Below are 25,616 nucleotides of genomic sequence, written 5' to 3' on the forward strand. Positions count from 1 at the left end.
CAGAAATGGAATAATTTTTGAAAACCAAACTTTCAACGAAAGTAAAGTGCTGGATGATGCAGTACTCCTAATCTGGTCTTGGCTTAAAGTTATGGAAAAAAACTTTGAAGTGCACTTTAACCATTGGTCCACTCAATTGAGAGATTCTTTTGGGTAATTAGGAAAGGATGGCAGCTGCAAGGATTAATATAATAGGTGCAAGACATTTGCAATCCTTGTATTGGGTTCAACTGGTCCCTAATATAAGTTGTTAGGCTAACTTTTGGAACCAGCTATGTACCTATTTTCATTATGTATTTTCAGTACCTCTGGTACTCTTTATATATATATATATATATATATATATATATATATATATATATATATATATATATATATATATATATATATATATATATATATATATATATATATATATATATATATATATATATATATATATATATATATATATATATATATATATATATATATATATATATATATATATATATATATATATATATATATATATATATATATATATATATATATATATATATATATATATATAATTATTTTTGCTGAGCAAAAAAAAAATTAACTTGTTCAAACAAATCTCATAACATCATTTAGAAAATAAGAGGCCTTAATATTTCTCAAATGTTAGATTTAATCTCAAAATGAATGTAAGTAAAATTTCCCTTAAGTATATAAATCACACCTTACTAATTAATAAGACTGAAACTTTTCAACACCCTTTTCACAGATGTTTATTGAACTAGGCAATGCATAGTGAAAACTAAAACTAATGAAAATTCCTTCCATGAATCAGGGAAGCAAAGAGAAATGAGTTACACATACCGTAAATTTCATTTTCATTTTCAAACCAAATAATACTAAATAAAATTTTTAAACCAGTTTCAAAATTCTTACTTAGGATGATTTTTAGTTTTGAATTTCAATTTTTTTTTTAAATAACAACCAATTTTTGGTTTTAGTTTAAAAAATTAAATCAATTTTTAAAATGATTAATTTCAAATAAACTCAAATGGTGTTCGTGATTTTAGTGGTGATAGCAACAACATTGATGATGATGGTGGTGACTGTGACAATGTTGGTGATGATTGTGATGGCAGTAACAAAAGTAGTGATGGTAACAATGTTAATGATGTCGGTATTATACTACAATGATAACAATGATGACGATGATAATAATGTTGGTGGTACAAGGGTGGCGAATGACACCAAAGAGTGTCATTGTGTGAGAAATGTGTATTTTTAAAACTAAACCAAATTTACAAAACATGTTTTTTTCTTCATTTTGAAAATGAGTATAAAAGTGATTCAAAATTGATTTAAAAGTCATTCCACCTTCATTTTTATCAAACACATCTTGTTTTAAAAATTATATTTTAAAACCAAAAATAAAAAGATACAACTACCCCCAAACAGGCTTCACCCTCTTCACAGATGAGTTACACATACCATAAATTTCATTTTGCATTTTGAAACCAAATAACACCAAATAAAATTCTCGATATATATAAACCACATCCTAAAAATTAAAACGTGATGTGAAATTTCCAACATACTAAAATTTTATTAGCTTTTAAGTATAACAGTGGCCAACCAAGAAGGCAGGAGCTATACCCCACACAAACTACCTTGCCTATATTTTGCTTGCTTGACTTATTTTTTATATAAAAATTGCTTTCACAAATAATTTGAACATTTATGGCGAAAACATTTTGCAAAGCTACACACTTTTCCATGCAACTTGAAACGGATGACATTACCCGCGCGGCATCTCTTTACTGACAATTAGTGCGTGAAACGTCATAACTGCCCAGCTTTTACTATTACAAGTTACTCCAAATGATCTTCTATTTTATGGGAGCACCTATTTTCCACCACATACATTCTAGATAATGATGTCATCTCTAACACCGAAATATTCCAATAAAGTTTTTTTTTTTAATTAAAAGAGGAAGCAAAACAAGTGCCACAAGAATTTGTCCCTGGCCTATCAAGACAAGGGGCAAAAATTGATCAATATATCCATCACGACTCAAGTACATGAGACGAGGATCACGTCCCCGCTAAACACTGGATCACTTATCATAGGTAACCCATATTTATGCAAATCAAACTCATGTAATCATAGATAAGTCAACAAATGATTTCCATGTACCAAAATGCAAGGCATAATTAAAATCAGTGCTGAAGTATCCTTCAACCAAAAGGTGGTGGTCCATAACATACCAAAAGTGTCTAATCTAACGAAACAAACTCAACCTGAAAACTGTATCAAAGCCAGTGCAGAAAATAACAATCCATCATCACTACGTAAACTCCAAAATATAAACCTTAAGAAACAAGGTTGTCATTAAGAGATAACGAAACAAACTCAACCTGAAATCTGTATCAAAGCCAGTGCAGAAAATAACAATCCATCATCACTAAGTAAACTCCAAAATATAAACCTTAAGAAACAAGGTTGTCATTAAGAGATAAGGAAGCCAGCTGATCAGCAGTACCGCCAGCCTGCTGCTGAGCAACATTCCTTAGGACGTCCATTGCCTCAGCCACCTTTGCTTTCAGGGCTTCTGGCGACTCAAGCAAATGCAGAACTTCAGTCTGGTCCATCTCAAGAAGCATGCCTGTCACTTTGGCAGCATTATCAGGCTCTAACTGTTCCACAAGGGGGTAGAGATTCTCACCCAGCATCTACAAATATACAACCAACAAAAAATAGTTACAAATACTAAAAGGCAGTAAATGATGCTGGGGCACATCCAAACTTTACAGCAATGATTTAAGTTTAACTTGGTAAAATTAGGGGAAGTGAAAAGCCTACCGTCCTTTGCTGCTCTGGAGAAGCATTAGCCAGAGCCGTTGCCAGAGCCCCAACAGGTATTTGCTGGGAGATTGATGCATCACGCAGCGGCATCCCACCCACATCATATGGAACAGAAAACATACCTCCAGCAACCCCAGGTATAGGAACATCAGGAATACCCCTACCAGGAGGATAACGATAGACACGTCCCCTAGGAAGCATCTGTCAATCCAAAAAATTTCAGGTCAATGTTCTAAACAAGATAGATGATCCACAAAAATATGAACAAAGAATTGCATGAACCTGCTGTGGCATCATAGGAACTGGCTGCTGGGACTGCTGAACTGCACCTGGACGCCTTCCACCGGGACGCTGTCCCTGTTGTCCCTGCTGAACCATTGGCACGAAAAAATTCGGCACAGGAGCTGCACCTGGCCTCATACCAGGCATAAGTTGTTGTTGATAGCCAAATCCAGGCTGAGAAAAAAATTTCATGGACAGAAAGGAGAATGATTAGGAAATTACTCCATGGAGCAAAATCAGAGGAATAACATCAAGCACCATTCAAGATTGCACTGATTGAAGTCTAAGTATAGACAGAGTAGAAGAGATTACCTGGGAAGGAATGATAGCAGGAGGGCCTTGGCTATAAAATAATTGTTGACCAATACCTGGACCACCTGGGGGATACATTGGCACACGAGGACCAACAGATGGTGGCATTCCAACAGGTCGCATTTGAGCAAACTGAGCCTGCATAAAAAATTTAGTACAGCATAGAAATATTTTTACAGTCACTGAGATTCAATAACCAAATACAATGCAAAACTAATCATAATTGCATTTATGATGATTTGCAAAACACAGCAACAATATAGCCCATGTTATTGATCTCATATAACCAGAATTTGTACTAGGAAATATAATAGACATAGAAAACATGTAAACAATTATTCAAACAACCCATATTCAGCTCCAATTACAATCATCATATCTTAAGATAATGGAAAGAAATGGCATTAAATTGCTTGTGCATGCATGAGCTTGAAAAGACGACTGCAAAGATTTAATCCTGCATTGGTAATACATAATTCCACCAACAGAGATAAAGTTAAAAAGAGCTCGGCATTTAAAATAAGACATACCTGCAGTCTAGCTCTCCTATCTTCTTTCCTTTGGGCTAGAGTCACATACAGAGGTTTGCTTACCACCATTTTGCCATTCATCTCCAGGAGCTACCAAAAAATAAAACAAAAGAAAAAAAAGTCACCTTCAAACTAAAAAGGCCAAGTATTACTTTCACAAAGAAAATATCCTACAACTTACTGCTCTAGATGCCTCCTCGGGAGTCGAGAATGCAACAAAACCCGATCCACGACTTAAGCCATTTGGGTCTCTCATAACCTTTCAAGTGAAAAGCACATAATATATAGAATAGAGTATATAGCAAACGAACATTTAGGGTCAAGTCAATTACACTACATACCTTGCAAGAGGTAATGGTACCAAAAGGGGAGAACAGCTCCTTAAGTTTTTCATCACCAATGCTATCATCTAAATTTTTTACATACAAGTTTGCGCCTTGATATTTATCAGCAGCTTCTTTCATGCTCTGCTCAAATCGTTGTTTCAATTCATTCTCCCTTTCAGATTTCTTCTGAGCTTTTCCAACATACCATTCTTTGTCATCAAAATTTTTGCCATTGAGAGCCTCAACAGCCCTAGCAGCATCATCAGCATTCTCAAAATTCACAAATCCAAAACACTTTGATTTCCCATCCCCATCCCTCATTACTACAGCACTAGTAATAGTTCCAAATTCACCAAAAGTGTTCTTCAACTCATCATCGGTGGTTGATTCTGATAGATTCTTCACAAAAACATTGTTGAATTTTGCCTTGTCAGCAGCACTTTCTCTCTCTTGCTTGCGAAGGAAGGGTCCCACGTACACTTGTTTATCATTCAACAGCATACCATTCAGCTTCTCTATAGCTTTTTGGGCAGATTCCTCATTATCAAATTGAACAAAGCCATAGCCTTTTGATTGCCCAGATGAATCCGTAGCTACCTTGCACGAAAGGATATTTCCAAATGTAGAAAAGGTATCATGCAATGCCTTGTGGTCAATTGCCCTATCCAAATTCTGTAATCCACAATTAAAAAAAAAACGGAGAAGTCAGGGCCAACTAGGACATGCAATATAGAAGCTTAGCAGAAATCCTTCCATTACCAGACAATCAGGAAGAACCAAGGCATTCATACCTTAATAAATATATTTCCTTGTCCACTTTTACGGATACTGGGATCACGATGCGAATACATAATACGGATGGGCCTGTTATTGAGAGGAGTGAAGTTCAGAACATCCAATGCTCTAGCAGCTGTAAACAGGCAGCATATATGTTAGAAACAGCAAGAAAATAATCTATAATAAAGATGGGGGGAAAAATTTATGGTTATCACAACATCAACAGCATAGTAGAAAGTATTAGTCAAGCATAGAAAACTATGAGGACCTGTAAAAGAAGATCAAGTCTATGGGAACAAAAGCTAATAAGATAATTGAAGACCAAATCATGAATTTTCATGATCAGTGATAAATTGGGAAAACACACTGATGTAGAATGGTCATGGCCATTCAGCCAATAACACGAGGGAGTATAATAAGAACACAAACCACCTCAGAATATTTTAATCATTCATCTGGTGTATTAAATTTAAAATGATGATAAACCCATCTTATTGTTCATCAACAGAGTCATCAAAAGACCAATTTCTAAGAAAATTGCATGTATATTACCCAATCAACAGAATGCCTACCAAACACCAGAGGTTGACTACAAATTCTAGAAGCAGATTACTAAATGTCTGGGATAACTCTACAGGATTTAGTTAATTAAAAAGACCATCATTCCAAGCATGAATCAAAAGGCAATGCTCAACAACGAGACTAAAACTCAAAAAAAATTAGTATCAAAAGACAAATAGAAGAGAAATTCAAAATCCATCATTTTGCAAATCCATTAACTTTAATTTACAATAACTAGAAACTATTCTAGCTCTCTAAAATATCCAATCAATATGAATTAGGTTGCTAGAGTGCAAGTATGTTTTCTGTATGTCAGATACACTAACACATCCTGGAAAATAGAATTTGCAAGACTAAATTTCTAGTACAATCAAACTGGCTTCAGATTCCTGATAGTTGCATAACAATTGCCAACTGAAGAAGTTGTAGCTACCACAGGATTTATACAGCAATTATTACATTAGCTACTACAACCCATGCTTCCCAATATGTACCCCTTCACACATGGAAAATGTCAGTGTTATATTAAAATTCATAGAGTGGTGCAAATATCTTTTGTCTGATTTTTAGATTGAAAAAGCATAGTCACTTTCCCTCTTAATGACTCAAAAGTAAAAACAAGATACTACAGAAAGATTAGCTCTGTGACATAGCATGCGAAGTTTCATTTCCCTGTCAAAAAAAGCATGCAAAGAAATTTGTGTTGTACTTCACAAATAAAATAAAATTCAATTGCCACTGCACCTTTCAGTAGGCTTAACACAGCTGTTCGCAACAGGCATGACCAACATTTATGAAGCAATAAATCTTACCACCAAAAAAATTACAAAACAACCTCAAAATAACTGACTTACTTCTTGAGCAGCCCATGCAATAAAAGAAATTAAAGGCAAAACACATTAATTGAGATAAACGAGACCAGCACATATTTGTATAGCAAGTAGACTAAATAAATTCTCCAGCTGCTTTCACGGTTCAGTTTTGTCTCTATTCATTAGGTTACGCCAAAACAAAGCTGTACACAGAAAGCAATAACTGGAATGAACATTTCCCCAGAGAATTAACACCAACACAGATACGAGTTAAACCACAAATTAAATTAATAAAAAAAAATAGTGTCTAACACAAGGTTTTAAATTGGTCGTCGTGTTCCCTGATAGTGCCGCCGGAAATTGCAAACAAATCTGACTCATGCGGCCACAATTCTTATAAGTTAAAACTTTGGTCCATAATGCACATATGAATAAAGTACCAAAACCAATTCATTCACTCAGAAACAAGATTAGGCAAACCAATTTCATTATCAAATCAAATAATCAATACAAGAAAAGATAAAGCAAAAAGAAAAAATCCAAATTTCCAACGCTCACACTGAGGAATAACATGAACAAAGCACAAAAACATTTTCTTATTTCAAAAACTAACCGTCTTGCGGGTTGCTAAAGTTGACATAACCATAACCGAGCGATCTCCGGCTGGTCAAATCCCTGCAAACCCTAACGGACACGACTTGCCCCAATTGGTTGAACAAGTCATAGAGCTGCGCGTCCGTGACGTTCGGGTCGAGATCTCCGACGTAAAGCGACGTCGTTACGAACTGGTTTCCAGCACCACCGGCACCACCACCACCGTTGGGACCTGGCATCGCATTCTGAGGCGGAACCTGAACCTGAGCCATCTCAACCAAACAACAACTACAACAACGATAACTTAAATTTCTCTTTTTTTTCCCAAAAAAAAATCCCTAATTTTTGCCTTTTATTCTTTTTTTTTTTTGTTTTGTTTCTCTTCCCCCTCCTCTTGTTATTGGACACAATAAAACCCTAGGAAGAACAGCAAAACCTAACTCAGTGAACGATAACGATAATACACAGTCTTCGGAGAAATTTTTAATTTTTTTTGTTTTGTGAGAAAAGCGAGGAGAGGGAAGCGGGATGGATGCGCGGTGGATAGGGAGTAGCCGCCGGCGGAAACCACGGCGGCGCGTGAGAATGAAGGAAAATTTGGAGGGAGAGGGAGAGGGAGAGAGAGAGCAGTAGATACTGCGCTGAGAAAAGGAATGGGGAAAGGAGGAGTGAGAGGGATTAATAGGTAAGAGAGATGATGAAATTGATGATGGTGGCGGGTTTGGGTAAACCCTAGCACAATCCAGCGGAGAGATCTGAGCCGTTGGATGAGGGAGGAGGTGGGGCCCGAGGGGAGGGATAGAGGATTGCGAAAGCAGAATAAAGATGAAGAAAATTCTTATTACTACGAGTGAGGTAGAATGAAAGAAAGATGCATACTACATAGGAGTGATGAGAGATGATGAGTTATGATTTACCGCACAACTTCTAAAACTATTACACAACAGTGACAAGTGACCTCAAGCTGTAATTAAATTGTCTCGGTCTTCCGCTATGTTTTTTTCGGTTCTGTAATTTACTTTTTTATAAAAAAATTCATTTAAATCTTTACAAGATATATTTATTTTATTTTTTCATCCTTAAAATATTTTTTACTCTTTAAGGTATTATATTAAGTATTTTAAAAACGAAAAACAAGATAAATATATTTTATAAAGACTAAAAATAAATTTACAAGAATAAAAATAAAATAATATTTATTTTTTTCCCACTTACATTATATAAGTACTATAAGGCACAGTTGTATACTCTATGATAATTTGTCATTGTTTATACTTAACTATTAAATTCAAAATCAAATGTATATTTTTTGAGGAAGAAAATTATATATTTATAGTGTAATTTTACATAGTCTTCTCATTATAACCTATTATATATAATAAATTTATTAATTTTTAATATAATTATTTTAAAATAATTCAAATGCTATTTATAATTTGATGATAATGTATAAATTGTTTTGTTTGAATGAATATTTATTTCTGAAATTATGAGTTCTTCTTTATTTTTTTTTATTTTTTTGCTATAACTGTTTTTCATTTAGCATTAAGATCCTTTATTTATTCATTTTTAATGAATAATTTATTATATTTATTATTATCTTACACAGTAGGTGCATAAATATTACTTATTTTTCTTTAAAGAATTAAATTTAATTAAAACATACTCCCATTTATATAGTAATAAAAAAATTATAGTTGAATTAATTGACAGAAGGTTATTTTGGTTTACTAATCGTTTTCTAGATTTGAGTTCTAATTTTGCATATGTAATAAATATTATATAAATCATCTCAAAAATATTATATAAAAAATTTTCTTTCACATCAATCATACTTTATTTGCTTTAGAATTGACTCAAATATAATTAATGACTATAAAAATATATTTATATTGTAAAAAAATATTATTTTTGGTGTAGCTTTTAGCGTTATGTAATATTTTTATATGACAAGAAATAATTAATACATGTGTTTGATTCACAGCCATCACGAAACTACGTACATAGAAAGAGGGGCAGTCGCCCCCTAATGTGCTGAATATATACGTTAATATTTATATTTGTTTTCCCTTTTCCCCTTTTTTTTCTTATGTAGTCTGTTTAGACTTTAACGTCAAAAGCTATTTTTTTCATATAAAAATTGTGCCAAATCAAAACTTGAAGTTTTTATATATTAAACCAAAAAAAGGATTTAATTTTGTTTTCAATTGATTTATAAATAATTTTATTTATAACAATAGATATTATATGTTTTTGTTTTAATTCTGGATTGCTTTTTGTTATTTTTATAATTATTTTTTTTGCATTATTTATGTTAAGAATAAAATATATATTATACTGATTATAGAATTTATATTTAAATATGTTTTTAGTCTGGTAAAATGTATGGATTTATTTTGATTTTAGTTTCTGTTAAAAATTTATTTGATTGTTGTCTCTCAGAAAAATCTAAAATCATTGCTTTTAATTGATTTATTTATTGTGTGACACTCGTTAATTGACTACTTATATATTTAAGAGAAGGTCAAAATTTCATTACAAACTTGCAATTAAGGTAGTTATAAATGACTTTTAAATGATATATATTATCTTTTATTAAATTAAATTTGAAATAATTATTAATAATAAAAGTTTTCAATATTAATTTTATTTATCATGTATTTGAAATTTCATCCCCTTGATAAATTTTGTTTGGTTACGTTCCTGGATGACATTATTTTTCCTAGGAATGAATATCATAATTATTAAAATATTTTAATGTTAAATTTGTTAAAAAAAATAAAAATTAAGGTGACACCATTTTCACTCTTTTTCCAAGTATTTTTGAACCCTTCTTCCATCAAGTTTAAGTAAACGATCTCCATTTTTAATTCTAAGCTTGATTTTCACTTCATTTTTTTCCTCTATTCTCACTTGTAGTTTCAAAATCTTATTTTGCACTCTTGAAGGTTAGAAACCTAAATCTAAACTCCCTCATTCTTCCTTCTAAATTTTGTGGAACATCATCAAGGTAAAGGAGGTCTCTCCAACTCTTGAACCCTATTCTTGTTAAACTTCTTTGAATATGTTGTTGTCTTGAAATTTCGTGCTTGTTGTCCTGTTCTGGATCTGTGTGATGAGCTATTTTCCTTGAGATTTTGATGCCAAAAATGACTTCTTTGGGTGTTAAAATCTAGGGTTAGACTTAAGTTGTGTCTAAAATGGAATTTTCTAGAGAAAATTATGAGCAAAACAAGTTAAGGAGATTTTTAGGAAGCTATGTTAGCGCGAAATTGAATTGGCTAGTGTTGGCGTGTGGGCTAATTTTCTTGAAATTTTAACCTAAAAAATTAGTTTGTTAGGTATGAAAATGTAGGATAACATATAAGATTTAGGAATACCTGATTTTCAAAGCACCTAGAAAATTCGATTAAAGTTTAGGAATGAAATTTGGTGAACTTGGACAATAGGGGAATTTTGAGTATTAGATTATTTAATTCAGTGATTTTAAGCTTAAAATGATTTTAGAACATGAAAAAACCTTTGGGGAGTAGTAAGAAGTGTTAAAATTGATTTCTGAAAAAATTACAGGACAATAGATTTAGATCGATAAAATCACTAGAATTGAGCGCTTTGTATTTTGTATTTCTAAATAACATGATTGAGCATGTTGAACATTTATTTCTAAATTACTATTATCTTGAATGAATAAGACTGTGAGAGTGTGAACTCCAACACTATTTATCTATGGCGTGTGAATTTTTATTTTGGCCTAGAACCCTAGGATAGTCACTAAATATGAGAAAACTGTGATAATGTGAACTCGAGAAAATTATATTTGTGATGCGTGATATATATATATATATATATATATATATATATATATATATATATATATATATGTATTGATTATCTTTTCTGTACGCACTGTGGGTTGGGTTCGGGGTGTCTGACCCTCAGCAAATTGTTTGTTATAATTTCTAGATTATTGTATTTTAGTCATTATGTTGTCCGCGATTAGACATGTTCTCTTTATTACTTGAGAGATTCATATTGATTTCTTGAGAGTAGTATGTATGTTTGGTCCTCGACTCGATTTCTTGTGGTGTGAAAGTTTGATTATGTTTGTTGTACGCAATATGAGGGCTACGCACATGACGCGATGGAAACAAGTGAAAGGACCAAAGGAAGATTAAGGAACCAAAGGTTCTATGCTATATATAAATGGTGAGGTTGCGTTGAGAAAGTGGTTGATGAATAAGGATACATTGCGGTGTAGTGGGTAGAGAGATTCACAGGACCTAGTGAAATTAGCGAGTGGTGACTACCCGACATTTAGTGTACTTATTTGGCATGGGGAAGTTCACCAACCTCACTTTGCTATGCGATGATGGCGATCAATGTACAATGTATTTGTATGCAATGATCACTCCCAACTGTCATCCACATAAAAATGTAAGACCACCGTGACCTGAGAGACTTGGTGGCAATGGTTGGGCCCTATTCTGAAAAAAGTGGGATAGTTATGCACTTAGGACATGAGAGTGATTTTTGCATAGACAACTACACACAGTGATTAAGTAGATTATATACTATGGTTTTATTTGTTGTTTGTGGTGTTTGAAGAGCAAAGAACTCATCCGTACAACCAACAACTTTTCATGGGCAGGTCATGGAGCATCCACGGAGGATGTTCACATGGATCAGTAGATACCGCTACTATTATACGGTGGAGGAAGAGGCGTGCCTCCACGCGCACTTTGGTTACATCTGACACTACTTTTTGTTGTTAGATGAGCCCTAAATACCATCAATTACCATAGAGGCACACACTACGTATCACAATCCTTTCGAGCGTACTCCTCGGTGCGACATTAACCATGTTATCACCTATCTCGCCTACTTGGGATTTGAGCAGCCAGACAACCCATTATGGTTTGTGCAATACTTTTTAGGCATGAAGCTAATAGAAGGGCCATTAGATCTACCTTTTGTGAGGATACGACTATCAAAGTCTATGAGGATGTGGGAGATTTTATCGTTGATGAGGATCTCACGCCATTTGAGACTGTTTTCTATCGGGGTGCCTACGGTAAAGAGATATTCGGGGAGAGATGGTTTTGTCTAACAAGGAATGAGATTTCTCGGGAAACGAAAGTGACCTTTTTGAGGATATAACTTCGCCCTAGGTAATTTGTGGGTCTTAGGTAGTGATTACTATGAGTGTATGATTGTTTTCCCTTTTGATGTATAGGTGGGGTGAGAAGATTTCTATAGTTAATGTCATGATATTTTGTTGTATTAATCCTTTTGGTGATATCGTGTAATATTTTTTTAGGGGCGCTGAATATTTTATCTTTCCTGCAAGTAATTGTAATTATTTAAGTACATACATGTTTATATCTTAAGGGTCAATGAGTCTTAGTATGTATAATTACGTATTTATTTCAGTTTATCATCATTTAATTTTGTGCAAATAAATTCTTTATAAGTTGTACTTTATTATAATGTTATAAGAGGGTGAAAGAAAAATGATCATAACTTTTGAAATGACTTTTAAATATAGAATGCATTTTGACAATATCCTTTATTCATGGGCATTTTAATCATACACACATACCTTAATCAAGCACTATATATATATATATGTTTCTTTTTTTCCCAAAGAAAAAAAGTTTGAGATATTTTATCAGTTTAAAAATAGAAACTAAATTTAATGACATGTATTCCGTAAAATATATTATTTAAATGATTTTAAAGCAATATTTTAGAAAAAAGTATTTGAGGTGTTACAGAGAATGTTTTGCACAAAATTGTATGATTAAATTGTTTGGGTAATCTTTGATAGATTAGTTAACATTTAATTAATCATCCCTAAATTGATTTTATCCTTTGACTTAAATTGATAGATCCATGATCATTGAGGTATTGATTTAAGGAAAAAAAACATCTTTTGACCTTGATCATAAACTTTAGTTGATTTTGGAAATTACTAATTAACTGGGGAAAGAATCTCATTAGGATTAGGATTGGAGAAAGATTCATACTAGTGAGTCATAACCTCCGGTCACTCTTGTTATAACTCAAAACCTATCTTTATATTCATTTATTTGCTTTCTTATAAAACTCAAAAATCATAAAAATATGTAAATCCTCTTTTTAATCATCTCTATTGTTAGTTTATAAACTTGACTAATTGTGAATACAATTGGTCCTTTGGATTCGATATTCAGACTTTTGAGTCCATTGTTACTATTGCGTAGGGTATACTTGTCCTTGTGTGAATCTAACATATTTTACGCATCAAAAAGCAAGTTTGAACCCATTGCTTTTCCTACCTATGGAGATTTGGCGAGGGATAAATTGGAGGACGATGGTAGCGAGGTACAAATTAATCATCATCGACAGGGACATAAAAGTTATGTTGTTTTAACTTATGCTTCTCGAGACATCCTTAAGGATAAGCTGAAAGAAAATTGAAATGGATTCAAATCCATTAGCATTGAATTCAAGACGAGTAAATTTAATTGCTAGAAAACTGTTTAGAAGAGTGTCAATGTTAGAAACGTTTCTCCTTACTTTTAGAGTGACAATGTAAAAAACAAAGCCTTCACAAATAAGCTCCAAGAGAAGAGAAATGATGTTGAAACTAGTAGAGTTGGAGACCTATGATAGAGATTCAAAGCATTGGCTTTAGGTCAAGGTGTCCAGAACAAAGATTCAAAGGGAGTGAGATTTTTTGTGGTGGGGGTTGCTCAAGATTAGGGTTTGGATTTAGTGTTGAAGATTAAAAATGAAGAGAGGGAGGGATGAAACACAACAAAAGGGATTTTTTTTTTTATATTTCACTAAAAAGTTAACACTGTGAGTTAAGGGGGAGGCTTAAGGGATGTGAAAGTAATGGATTTTAAGGTGGGAGTGTTGGAAATCTTTAATCTTTATTATTTATTTTTTATGTATAAGCTAAAATTCATAGGTACATATCCTAGAATAGATAACCAAAAACCCTAAGATCTATAACATGTTTGGTTATTAAGGATTATAATAAAATACTTGGATTTATATAGTTAGTTCCTAGTCAAAACATTCTTTGACGATCATTGAATCACAAACAATCGATGAATAATGTAGTCGACAACCTTGTGGTTCTTTCTCAACCACAACCTCTTTATTCAACAATAGAACCATCATAACTCTTTAGATAGGGAAAAGAAAAATTATGTGCGGTGTCTCAATATATTGAGAATCATAACTTTTTTACAGTGTGTTAACTTAATAGGATTTTCATTATTTCCTTATGGACTAACATCAATATCTATTTATTTTAGTTCATATTATCTAATTTAGTAGTCTAACGAATTCAATTATCTTGACCACATAAAAATAAAGTTTACTATTAATAAATAATGATTATAATTATGCTAAATATTAGTTCATATTAATTATTGAAAAAAATTCTAACAGCTAAGCCCAAAACACATACAAGCTGAGTGTAGTTTGTTAAAAAATAAATTAACACTTTGTAGTTTCTCATTTCACCAACTTTTCTTATATTCTTTTTGCAACACAATTAAAAGGACACTTTTTTTTTAAGCTTCGGTCAATAGTGAATGAGGTGTCGATATCATGGAATGCTAAATGATGATCATGTGCGCATTTTTTCAAGTTTTGTTAGGAGTGGATGACAACGATAGTATTCAACCGACTAAAAAGGAAATGAAAAAAGAATGCTATATTCTTCTAGAAATATTTTTTTAATATTTTATGAAGAACATATTAAATAAAAATAAATTTATTTTACTTTTTAAATTTAAAAATCATTTAATATTTTTAATAAAAATATAATAGAAAAAATTGTGAGAAAATTTAACTTGGCAACCACACTTTCTTTGTATTTTTTTCTGGGTGAAATCTCTTTCCTTTCTTTCAAATTCTCTCCCCCTCGTTTTCAATATATTAAATGTAATCACATGATCATAGAAATTTTGATATATTATATATTATATACTATATACCCTACATATTAAAGATCAGTTAACTAAAAAAACCTTTTAAAAAAAGTCAACTAAAAAATATGTGATATAATCTGAAAAATGTAACTTATCAAGTTTTCTCAATTTAATAATTTGTTTAAATTCTTATCATCTGTCACATTGAATAATCAGTATAACTAATGTAATAATTTGTTTAGATTGTTGTCATTTATCACATCGAATAATCACTATAACTAATATGGACATGGATTTATCTTTTTACACATCACACGACAATTTTTTTTTAATATGTTTTGCATACTTATAATATATTACTTTTTTTAGTTTATTATCTAAATATTTTTTTAATTTCAGTATTTGGAATTTTTAAACTTTTGCTTTTGAATAGTCCGTTAATTAATAAGATAATAAACTAACATAATATCACATCATTGATAGTTTAAAAAATCATGTTATTACTTAATGAATTTAGATTAACTACGTATATTAAAAGTAAAAGTTAAAAAATGTTAGATATTCACAGACTAAACTAAAAAATAATATATTACATCTATGAAAAATATGTTTAAGTTTTTTTTTTTTGGTTTTTTTAAAGAGTATATAAAAACTTTTCCTTCATTTTAGGTATGAAAATGATATTTAAGTTTTTTTTTTAAGAGTATATCAAAACTTTTCCTCCATTTTAAAATGTTTGACTTTTAAACATTGAATTTTTTTTATTGACATTTTTAAATTTCAATAAAATATTAACAAATAATCAACCTAATGACTTTTATTATTGTGTTCATAACTTTCAACAAACCACAAATATTCCCAAAACGAACTTATAAAAAGTACAATGATAATGGTTAGTCATTGACAATGATTAGTTTACATATGCAAAAGTAATAAACAATTTTTGTGTATGTGAAAAATATTGTGTTGGAATATTTAGTAGTAGTGTATTTATAAAATAAAATGAGGATATTTTATAAAATTATTTCATTCATTAAGTTTTTTTTATTTAAATTTAGGAAAATCTTGAAATGTTAATCATTTAAAAATGTTAGTATGTCTTAATGAAATGTGAATCACAATAATATTAAACGATTAATGATGGGCTTTAAGACTTCTTTAATACATGAATACGTTCTATATCATTTTAGTTGTTTATCTTTATGAATGAATGTGTAGAGGGCGGACAAGAAAAATAAAAATTTAAATTTTAGTCTACCTTACATAATTAGGGACAAATTTATTAATATTTTATGCATTTAAGGATGAAAATGATTATTTATTCAAAATATAATTTAATATTAATTGATAAACATAATATTTATCACCCTAAAATTTCTATTGTGACAATATTAAATAGTAAAAAAATTAAGTTGAGTCTCATTTTTTGTCAGAATTAACTTAATGACTGTAAATTTTTGATTGAGTCTCATATTTTGGATAAGATATTATGAAATTAAACACTTTATAGCAATAAACAAATTATGTTTATTAATTAATATTATGTTTATTATTATGTTTGTTTTAACTTATGTTTACTTTTTTATTTTTTTAAGTGCTTATTATAATGTTATGCTTTAACGATTAAAAAATAAAAAAGATGAAGATTAATATTTGTTCTAATTTATGCTTATTTTCAATTTTTTAAGTATTTATTGTAATGTTATACTTGATTAAAAAAAGATAAAAATTAAATTATATTTTGAATAAATATTTATTTTTGCCCTTGTAGCACTGAAAAATTCGTCTCTAAGTGTATCACATAGACTTTTTCATTAACATTGATAAAAATTAATAGATAAATGAATTTGTCATCTTTATAATTTTAAGAACAAATGATTATTTTTTTTGGGTCTGAACACAATGTTGAATTAGTATTTCAATTTAAAATTTTCAAAGGACGAAGAAGATTTAGAAACGGAACAGTTACTCCCAAAGAAACGGAACAGGGCACGAGGAAGGTTCCTTCGTGCTTTTAACGGGCAAGCAAACGAGCCCAAAGGCACGAATAAAAGACACCTACAACGTTAAAACAAAACAATAACTTCGAAATTTGGAAATGTCAATGAATACAAGGTGTATTGGTGGAGTAGTATAAGATACAGTCTTTGCATTTGACAAGTTATAAATTTGAATTCTTACTCGAGGATTGTAGGTAAGAGAATTACATGTTATTATTAAATATTAGGGATAAAAATCATGAATTTAATTTTTTTAAAAGATGAATTGGAAAAAAATAAAAAGATTAAAATTACAATTTAAATTATATTTTTATAAATAAAAACTATGTCAAAGAATATATCTTTAGTATTTTTTTTCTTGTCTATATATATCTTTAAAATGAAATAAGTAATAAATACAAATATATTTACTGATAATAATAAATTATTAATGCTATTTGAATTTAGAGTTTTTATTTTGTTAATTGGACGGTGTGCCATTCTTTTTCTTTAGTTTTTAGTGTAGAAGAAAATAAAAAAATGTCAACACCCAACGACGCCGTTGTGGAAAAGGCGGACGCCGACTGTCATGTGCATGCGTCAACGTTGTGCTGATTCCACCGCCTTCAACGGAAAAGTAAAGGACGCTCACGTCTCCTCTTTTTCCCTTCAACCATTTTTCTATTCCATTTATATATTTATATTTATTCATTTATTCACTTTTCATTCATTTTTTTTCCAATTATTTTATCATTCCTCTGACTGAGTTAGAGCTGCACATCTCCGTTACATTACTTTCCCATTTCATTATTCGATCCCCAATTCCTCTCCCACGCAGAAGAATCATCACCCCAAAACCCAAATTAAAAAAAAAACCCAAATAATACAACTGAAGTTATTTTAATTTTCTTAGTAAAAAAAAAAAAGAGAAGAAAAATGACTTCGATTCATTTGATAAACACTCTCGCTGCTCCGCTTCGTTCTTTTTCTCCTCCGTCGCTTTTTCCGCAATGCCATTCTCCTCTCCGTTCTTCCGCTGCCCCGAAACGGCGTCGTTTCGCTAACTCCTCTGGGTTCCGCCTTGCTTCAAGCCAAACCGTGAATTCGGTTCCGGTGAGTGTTCTTTTCTTCGGACCAAAGCGTCGTTGTTACGCTACCATGTTCCTTTCTAGCTTTTTTTTTTTTTTTTTTTATGCGGTTGCGTTTTTGCGTTTTCAGCGTGGGAATGGAACTTACACCGTTGCTGATTTCATGACAAAGAAGCAAGATTTGCATGTTGTCAAAACCACCACTACCGTTGATGAAGGTATCTCAATGTTCTATATAGTTTTAAATCATGTGATTTACTTTATTTATATATTTTTTGGATTACAGCTCTGGAGGCTCTTGTAAACTACAGAATCAGTGGTCTTCCGGTAATCGATGAGGTCTGGAATCTGGTAATTTTCGAATTCCCTTAATATTATGTAATTTTAATGATTTAATTTTTGAAAATATATATTTTTTTCTATTTTGAGCTGGATTCAGTTCCTCATTGGACTTTTTTTGGTGATGCAGGTTGGAGTTGTATCTGATTATGACTTGTTAGCTATTGATTCGATATCAGGTAAAAATTCGAAATACCATGTTGGTCCTAGTTTGCTTTTGCTTTTAAAGTAGTAAAATTTCTGTTAACTACCATTCTACCAAGTCAAATCAATGTCCATGTAGGTTTATGGGAATGATTATGGATTGTTTTTATTACTAAGTTTGTGCTGTAATTGACTTGTTGAGAGATTGAAGATACCATATCTTTTATGCCCATGAGGCCATGATTTTATCAGAGAGACAGTAGTTTCTGTTTGGTAGGTGAGGAATGAGGCCAATGGTACTCTCTCTACTTCAAATTATGTTACTTTAGAAAATGAAGAACACATTATTTTTTTTGCCCAACAGCTCCCTTACTTATTGGTATCTTATCTAAATATTTAATATTTAATTAAGACACTAGTTAAATAAGAAGTGAGACCTATAAAAAGTGTCTACAATAATTTTTGGCCAATAGTAATGTGTTTTGCTAGCATTTCTCTTTAATTAATTAGCAACCATGCTACAATACTTTTGGTAAGGGTATTTTAGTCAAAGAAGACTATTTAATCATAGTAATTGTTGCAACTAATAATTTTCTTATGATGTGTGCATTACCTTATTTGACAAATAATTTCAAATGAAGAGAATATTTAACTTTTTTGCCATATCTAAATCCCAGCCATACTGAAATTCCATTGATGTGCTTAATCATGTGAAACGAGTTCTCTTCATGCTGCTGCTAAGATTTTACTAATTATTATGCTTGGCTTTTAGGAGGTCCTCAAAGTGATGCAAACTTGTTCCCCAATGTTGATAGTACTTGGAAAGTAAGTTTAACCATTTTATGTTCTGCTTCTTGGCTGTGATTTTTTATTAATGTTATCATGCCATGATATGAATTCTAAATTTCTAATTATATGGAATAGATTTATCATTTACTTGTAATTGCAAATAACTCCTCTGCAACTGATGCCAAATGGTGCTATAAGATGCTAATTCTATTATGATGAATGATGTTCACAAACTAAAGTTTGGACTTAGTTTTTAATGCAATACTCTGTTTTTAATTAATAATTCATCTGCTTCTACACACAATCATTTACAAACATAAGCGGGCTCACTTTTCATTTGGCCGCATTGACTTGTTGGCTAAATATAGTGAGGACACGTGGATGATTGAATACATAAATACTTGAGACGAAACCTCTGTTTTACAGGCCCTTTTATTAGCAGCTTATATATATATATATATATATTTTGTTTAGAGTCGGGGTGTGTTTTGTTAGATTTTATATTTGACCAATATTCATTGGTATTTGGTAGAATAAACCCTCATCCCCTTTAAAACATTATTTGAATACTTTTTTAATGCTTACTTGAAATTTCCTGGACCTTCAGTCAGTACATGTTGACTTAAACACCAACTGTTTCATGATTTACACCTAGATCATATTTCTAGAAAAAAATGTAAAGATTTCAAAGGGAAACCGATAATATTGATGTTCCATGGTTAATACAGAATGTCTAGTTTCAACTAATGCACTTCCTTGTTCCTCAGTCTCTTATAGGATAGTGGAAAAATTGCTTTGTGAAGTATAATCAGGATCTCTAAATTCATGTGTTCACATTTCGTATGCCAGAGTCAACCTTCAAGGAACTATGATTCACTAATATGATGCTGTAGTGAAGAAAACTTCCGTTTAATCATGTTGCGAAAGTCTGCTAATTGAAGAGTTCTAATATTGTATTATAGAAAAGTTCTATATATCAACCAAGCCTTGAAATCATGCATTGATGCCTTTATATATTTGGTGCCCCCTGTTTCTTTGGAAGGTTTATGTTAGTAGTTGAGAAATAACTGTATGATTGACCCATTATTACAAAGGTAATATAAGCCTAGGAGGGGAGTAAGAGGAGAAAATAAGCAAAGGGATGAGTTTGCTGTATCAGGCCTATCTGAAGAGAACAATGGGCCAGAAAGAGTGAGCCCACATGTGTGAGAGGGAAAGGAAGACATAGCAACAGTGACAGAAAATGTTAGAGGAACAGTTAAAGGGGTGAAAATTGGAGAGTGGAGGTAAGATAGGGAATCATTTCCTCATAGTGGGGAGGTAGGGGTCAATGGGGAGGTCAGGTAGTGGTGGAAAGGCTTTGCCGTGGTGGGGGTTTGCTTCTTTGTAGAGGAAGCAATTAGGTGTCCATATTCAAGTCAGCATCACTGTAATGAGTTTTCCTTCATTTTATAGTAAAACTATAAAATACAGTTTCTCTTCTTCATCCAGGTTACTGATTTTATTATCTGTCAAGCATTTAATTTTGTGGTACTTGGTCTCTGTCTTACCACCGGTACCTCTTTTGCTCCCTTTATAGTTTATTCTTAATTGGTTTGCATGATGGCCAGAGAATTTTTTTTAATGAAATCAATTTTTTCCTGTACGGTAAAGGATACGTGCAGGTTGAGCATTTGGGAAATACAAACATCTAATCATGACTTTTAATAATCCTTTTGGTCCTTTTCTTCACTCGCCCTCAGAGAAGGGTTGTATTGTTTAGAGAACTATTGTTATTCTATTGATTTGCTACACTTTTGTAGTTCTAATTATTGTCTTGTTTGGCAGACATTCAATGAGTTACAAAAACTGCTTAGTAAGACTAATGGCCAAGTTGTCGGTGACTTGATGACTCCAACTCCACTTGTTGTTCATGAATCAACTAGTCTTGAGGAAGCTGCTAGGTACTGACTTTGCATATATATCCAATATTGTTGAGTTCTCTGATTATTTTATTGCTAACACAATTCTTACCAATGTACGAGGACAACAGAAGTCACTGTTGATTTATTGCTACATATATTACATGTTTCCATGGAATCTAAATTATACTACCCCCGGTCCTATATATAAGAAAGAAAAGATAACACTTTCTTGGTCCTATTCATAAGAAACATTGGATTACTTTATTGTTAAATTTTCTTTTTACCCCTAATGGTTACACTTATTTTTCCATAAAAGTGGTGCATTTATTGAGCTATCAACAAAACAAGGTAAATTCATTGTTTGAAAAATTATCTTTTCAAAATCAACCATAGGCAGTCTTGGAATAAAACTAAAATTTATGACTAATTAACTAATTTAACTACTTATATTGGTCTCGATGAATTAAGTAATTGTTTCCTATATATAGGACGAGAGGTAGTATTAAATAAGATTCCTAAATCTGACAACCATCACAATTTAGCATTCTAACTTGCAACCATTGACCACTTGATGCCTGACACCATTACTTTTTGTATTAGGCTGTTACTTGAAACAAAATATCGTCGACTACCTGTGGTAGATGATGATGGAAAGCTGGTAAGGAGATTCTATTGCAAGTTTAATTTTGTGCTTCTTCCAGTAGTGACGTTTGCTCATAGATTTTTCTCATATTTTTGATAGGTTGGACTTATTACACGGGGAAACATTGTTAAGGCAGCTCTACTATCAAAACGTGCTGGATAGTGGTGATTGTCTTTGTGAAAAGTTATTCAAATAGATTTGCTTGAAGGTTGTGCTGGCGACGGTCAGCGTAACCTCTATATTATTAGCTACGGATAATGTTAATGTATGTAGTTATATCTAATGGATGTTTAGACTATTGCAAATGTATATGGCAGGCCAAAGGAGGAGCTGGAGGCAACTTTTGATGGCCTTGTGAGATCTTAGTGGTGGATAAAAAACCATATAGAGTGATGTGATTTATCGATAACCTTTATTAAGTTGTCAAAATTGTTTCGGTGCATTGGATTGTTTCGAGCTTGGATATACTACATCCTGTTCTTGATGCAGTCTCTGTTAACGGACATTTATGAGGTCGGAATAGATAATTTTGTGCCCTTTATTATAACCTTTGTATTGTAAATTGCATAGGATTTTAATTTATATGTAATTTATGTCCTAGTCCTTCATTATTGGATTATTTACAAACTTCTCGAGTCTTGTCCGCATCTACCACTTTATTGTCGAATTGAATATCTATTATTGTTATAGGCAGGGTCAAGAGATCCCACGACGAATTGACACATTTTCTTAATTATTAAGCGTACACGTGGAAATAAAGGGAAAGGGGAAATATTTAATCGAAATCGATCTCTATTTATTTTATTTTTTCTATTCACTTTGAACTTATTGTCAAAGTGAATAGAAAAAATAATTAAGAAACATGAACTAGTATTGAATTATTGCTACAGACGTGGGCATAAAATATTACTTCAAATTCCAATTGTAAGGATATAATAATCCTTTCAAATAAGACAAATCTAGTGAAATGCTAAAGTTTAGTAAATAATAAAAACATGTTATTCAAGTGAGTACGTAGCTCTTTCATAGGACAAAATGTAACGCGTTTATGTAGCTGTTGGTCAAAACATTTCTGTGGCTCAAATCCCCAATGGCTGACCCATGGTCGTCCATAATGCTAGAGAATTTCTTCATATCGTGAAGGGTGAATGACCAATTTGGAAGTTTTACAAACTATTTACTGCAAATAACTTTCATGAAATGGTTTTAAACTACTTGCAGTTATATTCTAGCGTTACTGCTAGTAGTTTGCAACAGTTCATACCAGTCTTCAGTTCAATTTTAATAAAGAAGCTCTAGATCAGATAAAAAGACAAGTAGCTCGAGATGGGTCAAACAGCCATGCCGAAAGAGTGTATAGACTAAAACAAATTATAATTTGCATAAATCTTGGTGCTTTTGTGCTGATAGAAGAAGATCGTCCAAGTAAAGGTCTTCCTCCATATACAAGAAAAGAAGTATCAACTAAAACAAATAACAATAGTGGCACCATATGCTTTATGTTTAACTTCCACACATGATATGTGGATTTTGTTTGACGGATCTATCCGATCACAGGGATTGGAAACTTCAGTCGAACACCACTAGTCAAATACACTTAGAATTTTGCTTGTTATATGTCACCCATGACGTTTCAGCTGCAACCTTTTTCTCGTTGTGGAATCTACGAGCCCACCATCTATCTTAGAGGAAAATCAATAAATAGAAGCCGCGTGCGATTGGTCCTTTAAGTCATATCTCCCTCATCACCTTGCTAAATTCTCTGGCTAATTCGCGATTTTCTTGTAGTAAACAGAGCAAGCGAGCTTCTCCAATTCAACATACATGGCCCCCGAAACCGATTCAATTGAAATGTTCTTCTTCCCCTTCGTAGGAGGAGGCCATCAGATTCCAATGATAGACGCAGCAAGAGTGTTTGCATCTCACGGAGCCAAATCAACCATTCTAGCCACACCCTCCAATGCTCTCCACTTCCATAACTCAATCTCGCATGACCAACAATCCGGTCTTCCCATCGCCATTCATACCTTCTCCGCCGATATATCCGACACAGACATGTCTGCTGCCGGTCCCTTCATCGACTCCTCGGCTCTCCTCGAACCGCTGAGGCTGTTTCTCCTGCAACGCCCCCCCGACTGCATTGTCATCGACATGTTCCATCGTTGGGCTCCCGACATCGTTGATCAGCTAGGAATCACAAGAATCCTCTTCAACGGTCACGGGTGCTTCCCTCGCTGCGTTACTGAAAACATCAGAAATCATGTCACGCTTGAGAATCTGAGTTCAGACTCAGAGCCTTTTGTTGTTCCTAATCTCCCTCACAGAATCGAAATGACAAGGTCTCGGCTTCCGGTTTTTCTGAGGAACCCGTCTCAGTTCCCTGATAGGATGAAGCAATGGGACGACAACGGTTTCGGCATTGTCACCAACAGCTTCTATGACTTAGAACCGGATTATGCTGATTACGTAAAAAAGAGAAAGAAGGCATGGCTTGTCGGACCAGTGTCCCTTTGTAACAGAACTGCCGAAGATAAAACCGAGAGAGGGAAGCCACCAACAATCGATGAACAAAAATGCTTGAATTGGTTGAATTCTAAGAAACCCAATTCAGTTCTTTATGTCAGCTTTGGAAGTGTAGCTCGGTTGCCCCCTGGACAGTTAAAGGAAATTGCTTTTGGTCTTGAAGCTTCTGACCAAACCTTCATTTGGGTGGTGGGGTGCATTCGCAACAACCCATCAGAAAACAAAGAAAATGGGAGTGGAAACTTTCTTCCGGAAGGGTTTGAGCAGAGGATGAAGGAAAAGAATAAAGGGTTGGTTCTTAGAGGGTGGGCTCCTCAGCTGTTGATTTTGGAGCATGCTGCAATCAAAGGGTTTATGACACATTGTGGATGGAACTCCACTTTGGAAAGTGTGTGTGCGGGAGTGCCAATGATTACGTGGCCTCTCTCGGCCGAGCAATTTTCGAACGAGAAGTTGATAACTGAGGTTTTGAAGATTGGTGTTCAAGTGGGGAGCAGGGAGTGGTTGTCCTGGAACTCAGAATGGAAAGAGTTGGTGGGAAGAGAGAAGGTTGAATCAGCAGTGAAGAAGTTGATGGTGGAGAGTGAAGAGGCAGAGGAAATGAGAACAAGAGTCAAAGAAATTGCAGAGAAAGCTAGAAGAGCTGTGGAAGAAGGTGGAACATCTTACGCCGATGCTGAGGCATTGATTCAGGAGATTAAAGGTCGCAGATTGGCAAGACAAGATTAGAATTTCAAATAAGAGAAGAAAGGGTTCAACTCATCGGGACAACTTTATGATGAAGAGTTTATATTCATGCCATGAACGCATAACAAACACAAGAAAAACAGCTCGTTACTTTCCTGCATCACTAGAAAACTGATACTAGATGCCTAGATCTATGCATACAACTAGAGCACATTAATGCTGAGTTTTTATTTCAATGGAAATAGGAGGGAGAGTGGAAACGAGAGTGATGGAAATAAAGGTGGTTTTGTTTGATATCATAAAAATGTAGTAAAAACCTGACTATTTGTTTATTTTTTTTTATATATAACTGTCACACTTTGCAACCATTATTTGTGGGAATGCCACACATTCAACATTAAAAAATTGAGTTTAAAAATGGTTATTTAAAAAATACATGGGATTTTTTAATTTGTTTTTGAATTATTCAATGACAAAGCGCATTAAAACTCTAGTTGACGAAAAAAGAAATATGTGATTTTTTGTTGATAAATTTCTTAATTATTGAAGAATAAAT

At 32.6% G+C, this 25,616-nt stretch overlaps 3 protein-coding genes across 5 annotated transcripts; 2 read left to right on the forward strand and 1 right to left on the reverse strand.

Moving 5' to 3' along the window:
- Positions 1-2,343: 2,343 nt before the first annotated feature.
- LOC100780329 (polyadenylate-binding protein 2) lies at positions 2,344-7,973 on the reverse strand. Its single transcript, XM_003529357.4, has 9 exons — positions 7,056-7,973; positions 5,084-5,202; positions 4,308-4,964; positions 4,148-4,225; positions 3,967-4,056; positions 3,437-3,574; positions 3,125-3,298; positions 2,840-3,043; positions 2,344-2,709 (listed from the first exon to the last, which is right to left on the reverse strand). The coding sequence occupies exons 1-9, from the start codon at positions 7,306-7,308 to the stop codon at positions 2,467-2,469; spliced, it is 1,956 nt and encodes a 651-aa protein (XP_003529405.1). The 5' UTR covers positions 7,309-7,973; the 3' UTR covers positions 2,344-2,466.
- A 9,472-nt stretch (positions 7,974-17,445) lies between these two features.
- On the forward strand, positions 17,446-22,800 carry LOC100781400 (CBS domain-containing protein CBSX1, chloroplastic-like). 3 transcript variants are annotated; one of them, NM_001414648.1, is made up of 9 exons: positions 17,446-18,056; positions 18,162-18,249; positions 18,318-18,382; positions 18,501-18,549; positions 19,287-19,339; positions 21,131-21,246; positions 21,808-21,865; positions 21,950-22,014; positions 22,145-22,800. In NM_001414648.1, the coding sequence occupies exons 1-8, from the start codon at positions 17,880-17,882 to the stop codon at positions 22,010-22,012; spliced, it is 669 nt and encodes a 222-aa protein (NP_001401577.1). In that variant the 5' UTR covers positions 17,446-17,879; the 3' UTR covers positions 22,013-22,014; positions 22,145-22,800. The 3 variants fall into 3 exon arrangements, with proteins under 3 accessions (NP_001401577.1, NP_001401576.1, NP_001242233.2); NM_001414647.1 differs by having other exon boundaries at positions 22,168-22,800; NM_001255304.3 differs by having other exon boundaries at positions 21,950-22,497.
- Positions 22,801-23,267: 467 nt separating this feature from the next.
- Positions 23,268-25,365, forward strand: LOC100811700 (abscisate beta-glucosyltransferase). Its single transcript, XM_003528473.5, has one exon. The coding sequence runs from the start codon at positions 23,675-23,677 to the stop codon at positions 25,100-25,102; it is 1,428 nt and encodes a 475-aa protein (XP_003528521.1). The 5' UTR covers positions 23,268-23,674; the 3' UTR covers positions 25,103-25,365.
- Positions 25,366-25,616: the final 251 nt, after the last annotated feature.

Source organism: Glycine max, chromosome 7 (genome assembly GCF_000004515.6).
Source record: "Glycine max cultivar Williams 82 chromosome 7, Glycine_max_v4.0, whole genome shotgun sequence".
Taxonomy (NCBI): Eukaryota; Viridiplantae; Streptophyta; class Magnoliopsida; order Fabales; family Fabaceae; genus Glycine; species Glycine max.

What these genes read in the sequence shown, in the direction of transcription:
- LOC100811700 (XM_003528473.5), top strand. Translation starts at nt 23,675, where the DNA reads ATGGCCCCCGAAACCGATTCAATTGAAATGTTCTTCTTCCCCTTCGTA.
- LOC100781400 (NM_001414648.1), top strand. Translation starts at nt 17,880, where the DNA reads ATGACTTCGATTCATTTGATAAACACTCTCGCTGCTCCGCTTCGTTCT. An exon ending in TCGATGAGGTCTGGAATCTG is followed by an intron (nt 18,383 to 18,500) that starts GTAATTTTCGAA and finishes TTGGTGATGCAG; the next exon opens with GTTGGAGTTGTATCTGATTA. An exon ending in TAGATGATGATGGAAAGCTG is followed by an intron (nt 21,866 to 21,949) that starts GTAAGGAGATTC and finishes TATTTTTGATAG; the next exon opens with GTTGGACTTATTACACGGGG.
- LOC100780329 (XM_003529357.4), bottom strand. Translation starts at nt 7,308, where the DNA reads ATGGCTCAGGTTCAGGTTCCGCCTCAGAATGCGATGCCAGGTCCCAAC. An exon ending in GTACCATTACCTCTTGCAAG is followed by an intron (nt 4,226 to 4,307) that starts GTATGTAGTGTA and finishes TTCACTTGAAAG; the next exon opens with GTTATGAGAGACCCAAATGG. An exon ending in TTCCTATGATGCCACAGCAG is followed by an intron (nt 3,044 to 3,124) that starts GTTCATGCAATT and finishes TTGGATTGACAG; the next exon opens with ATGCTTCCTAGGGGACGTGT.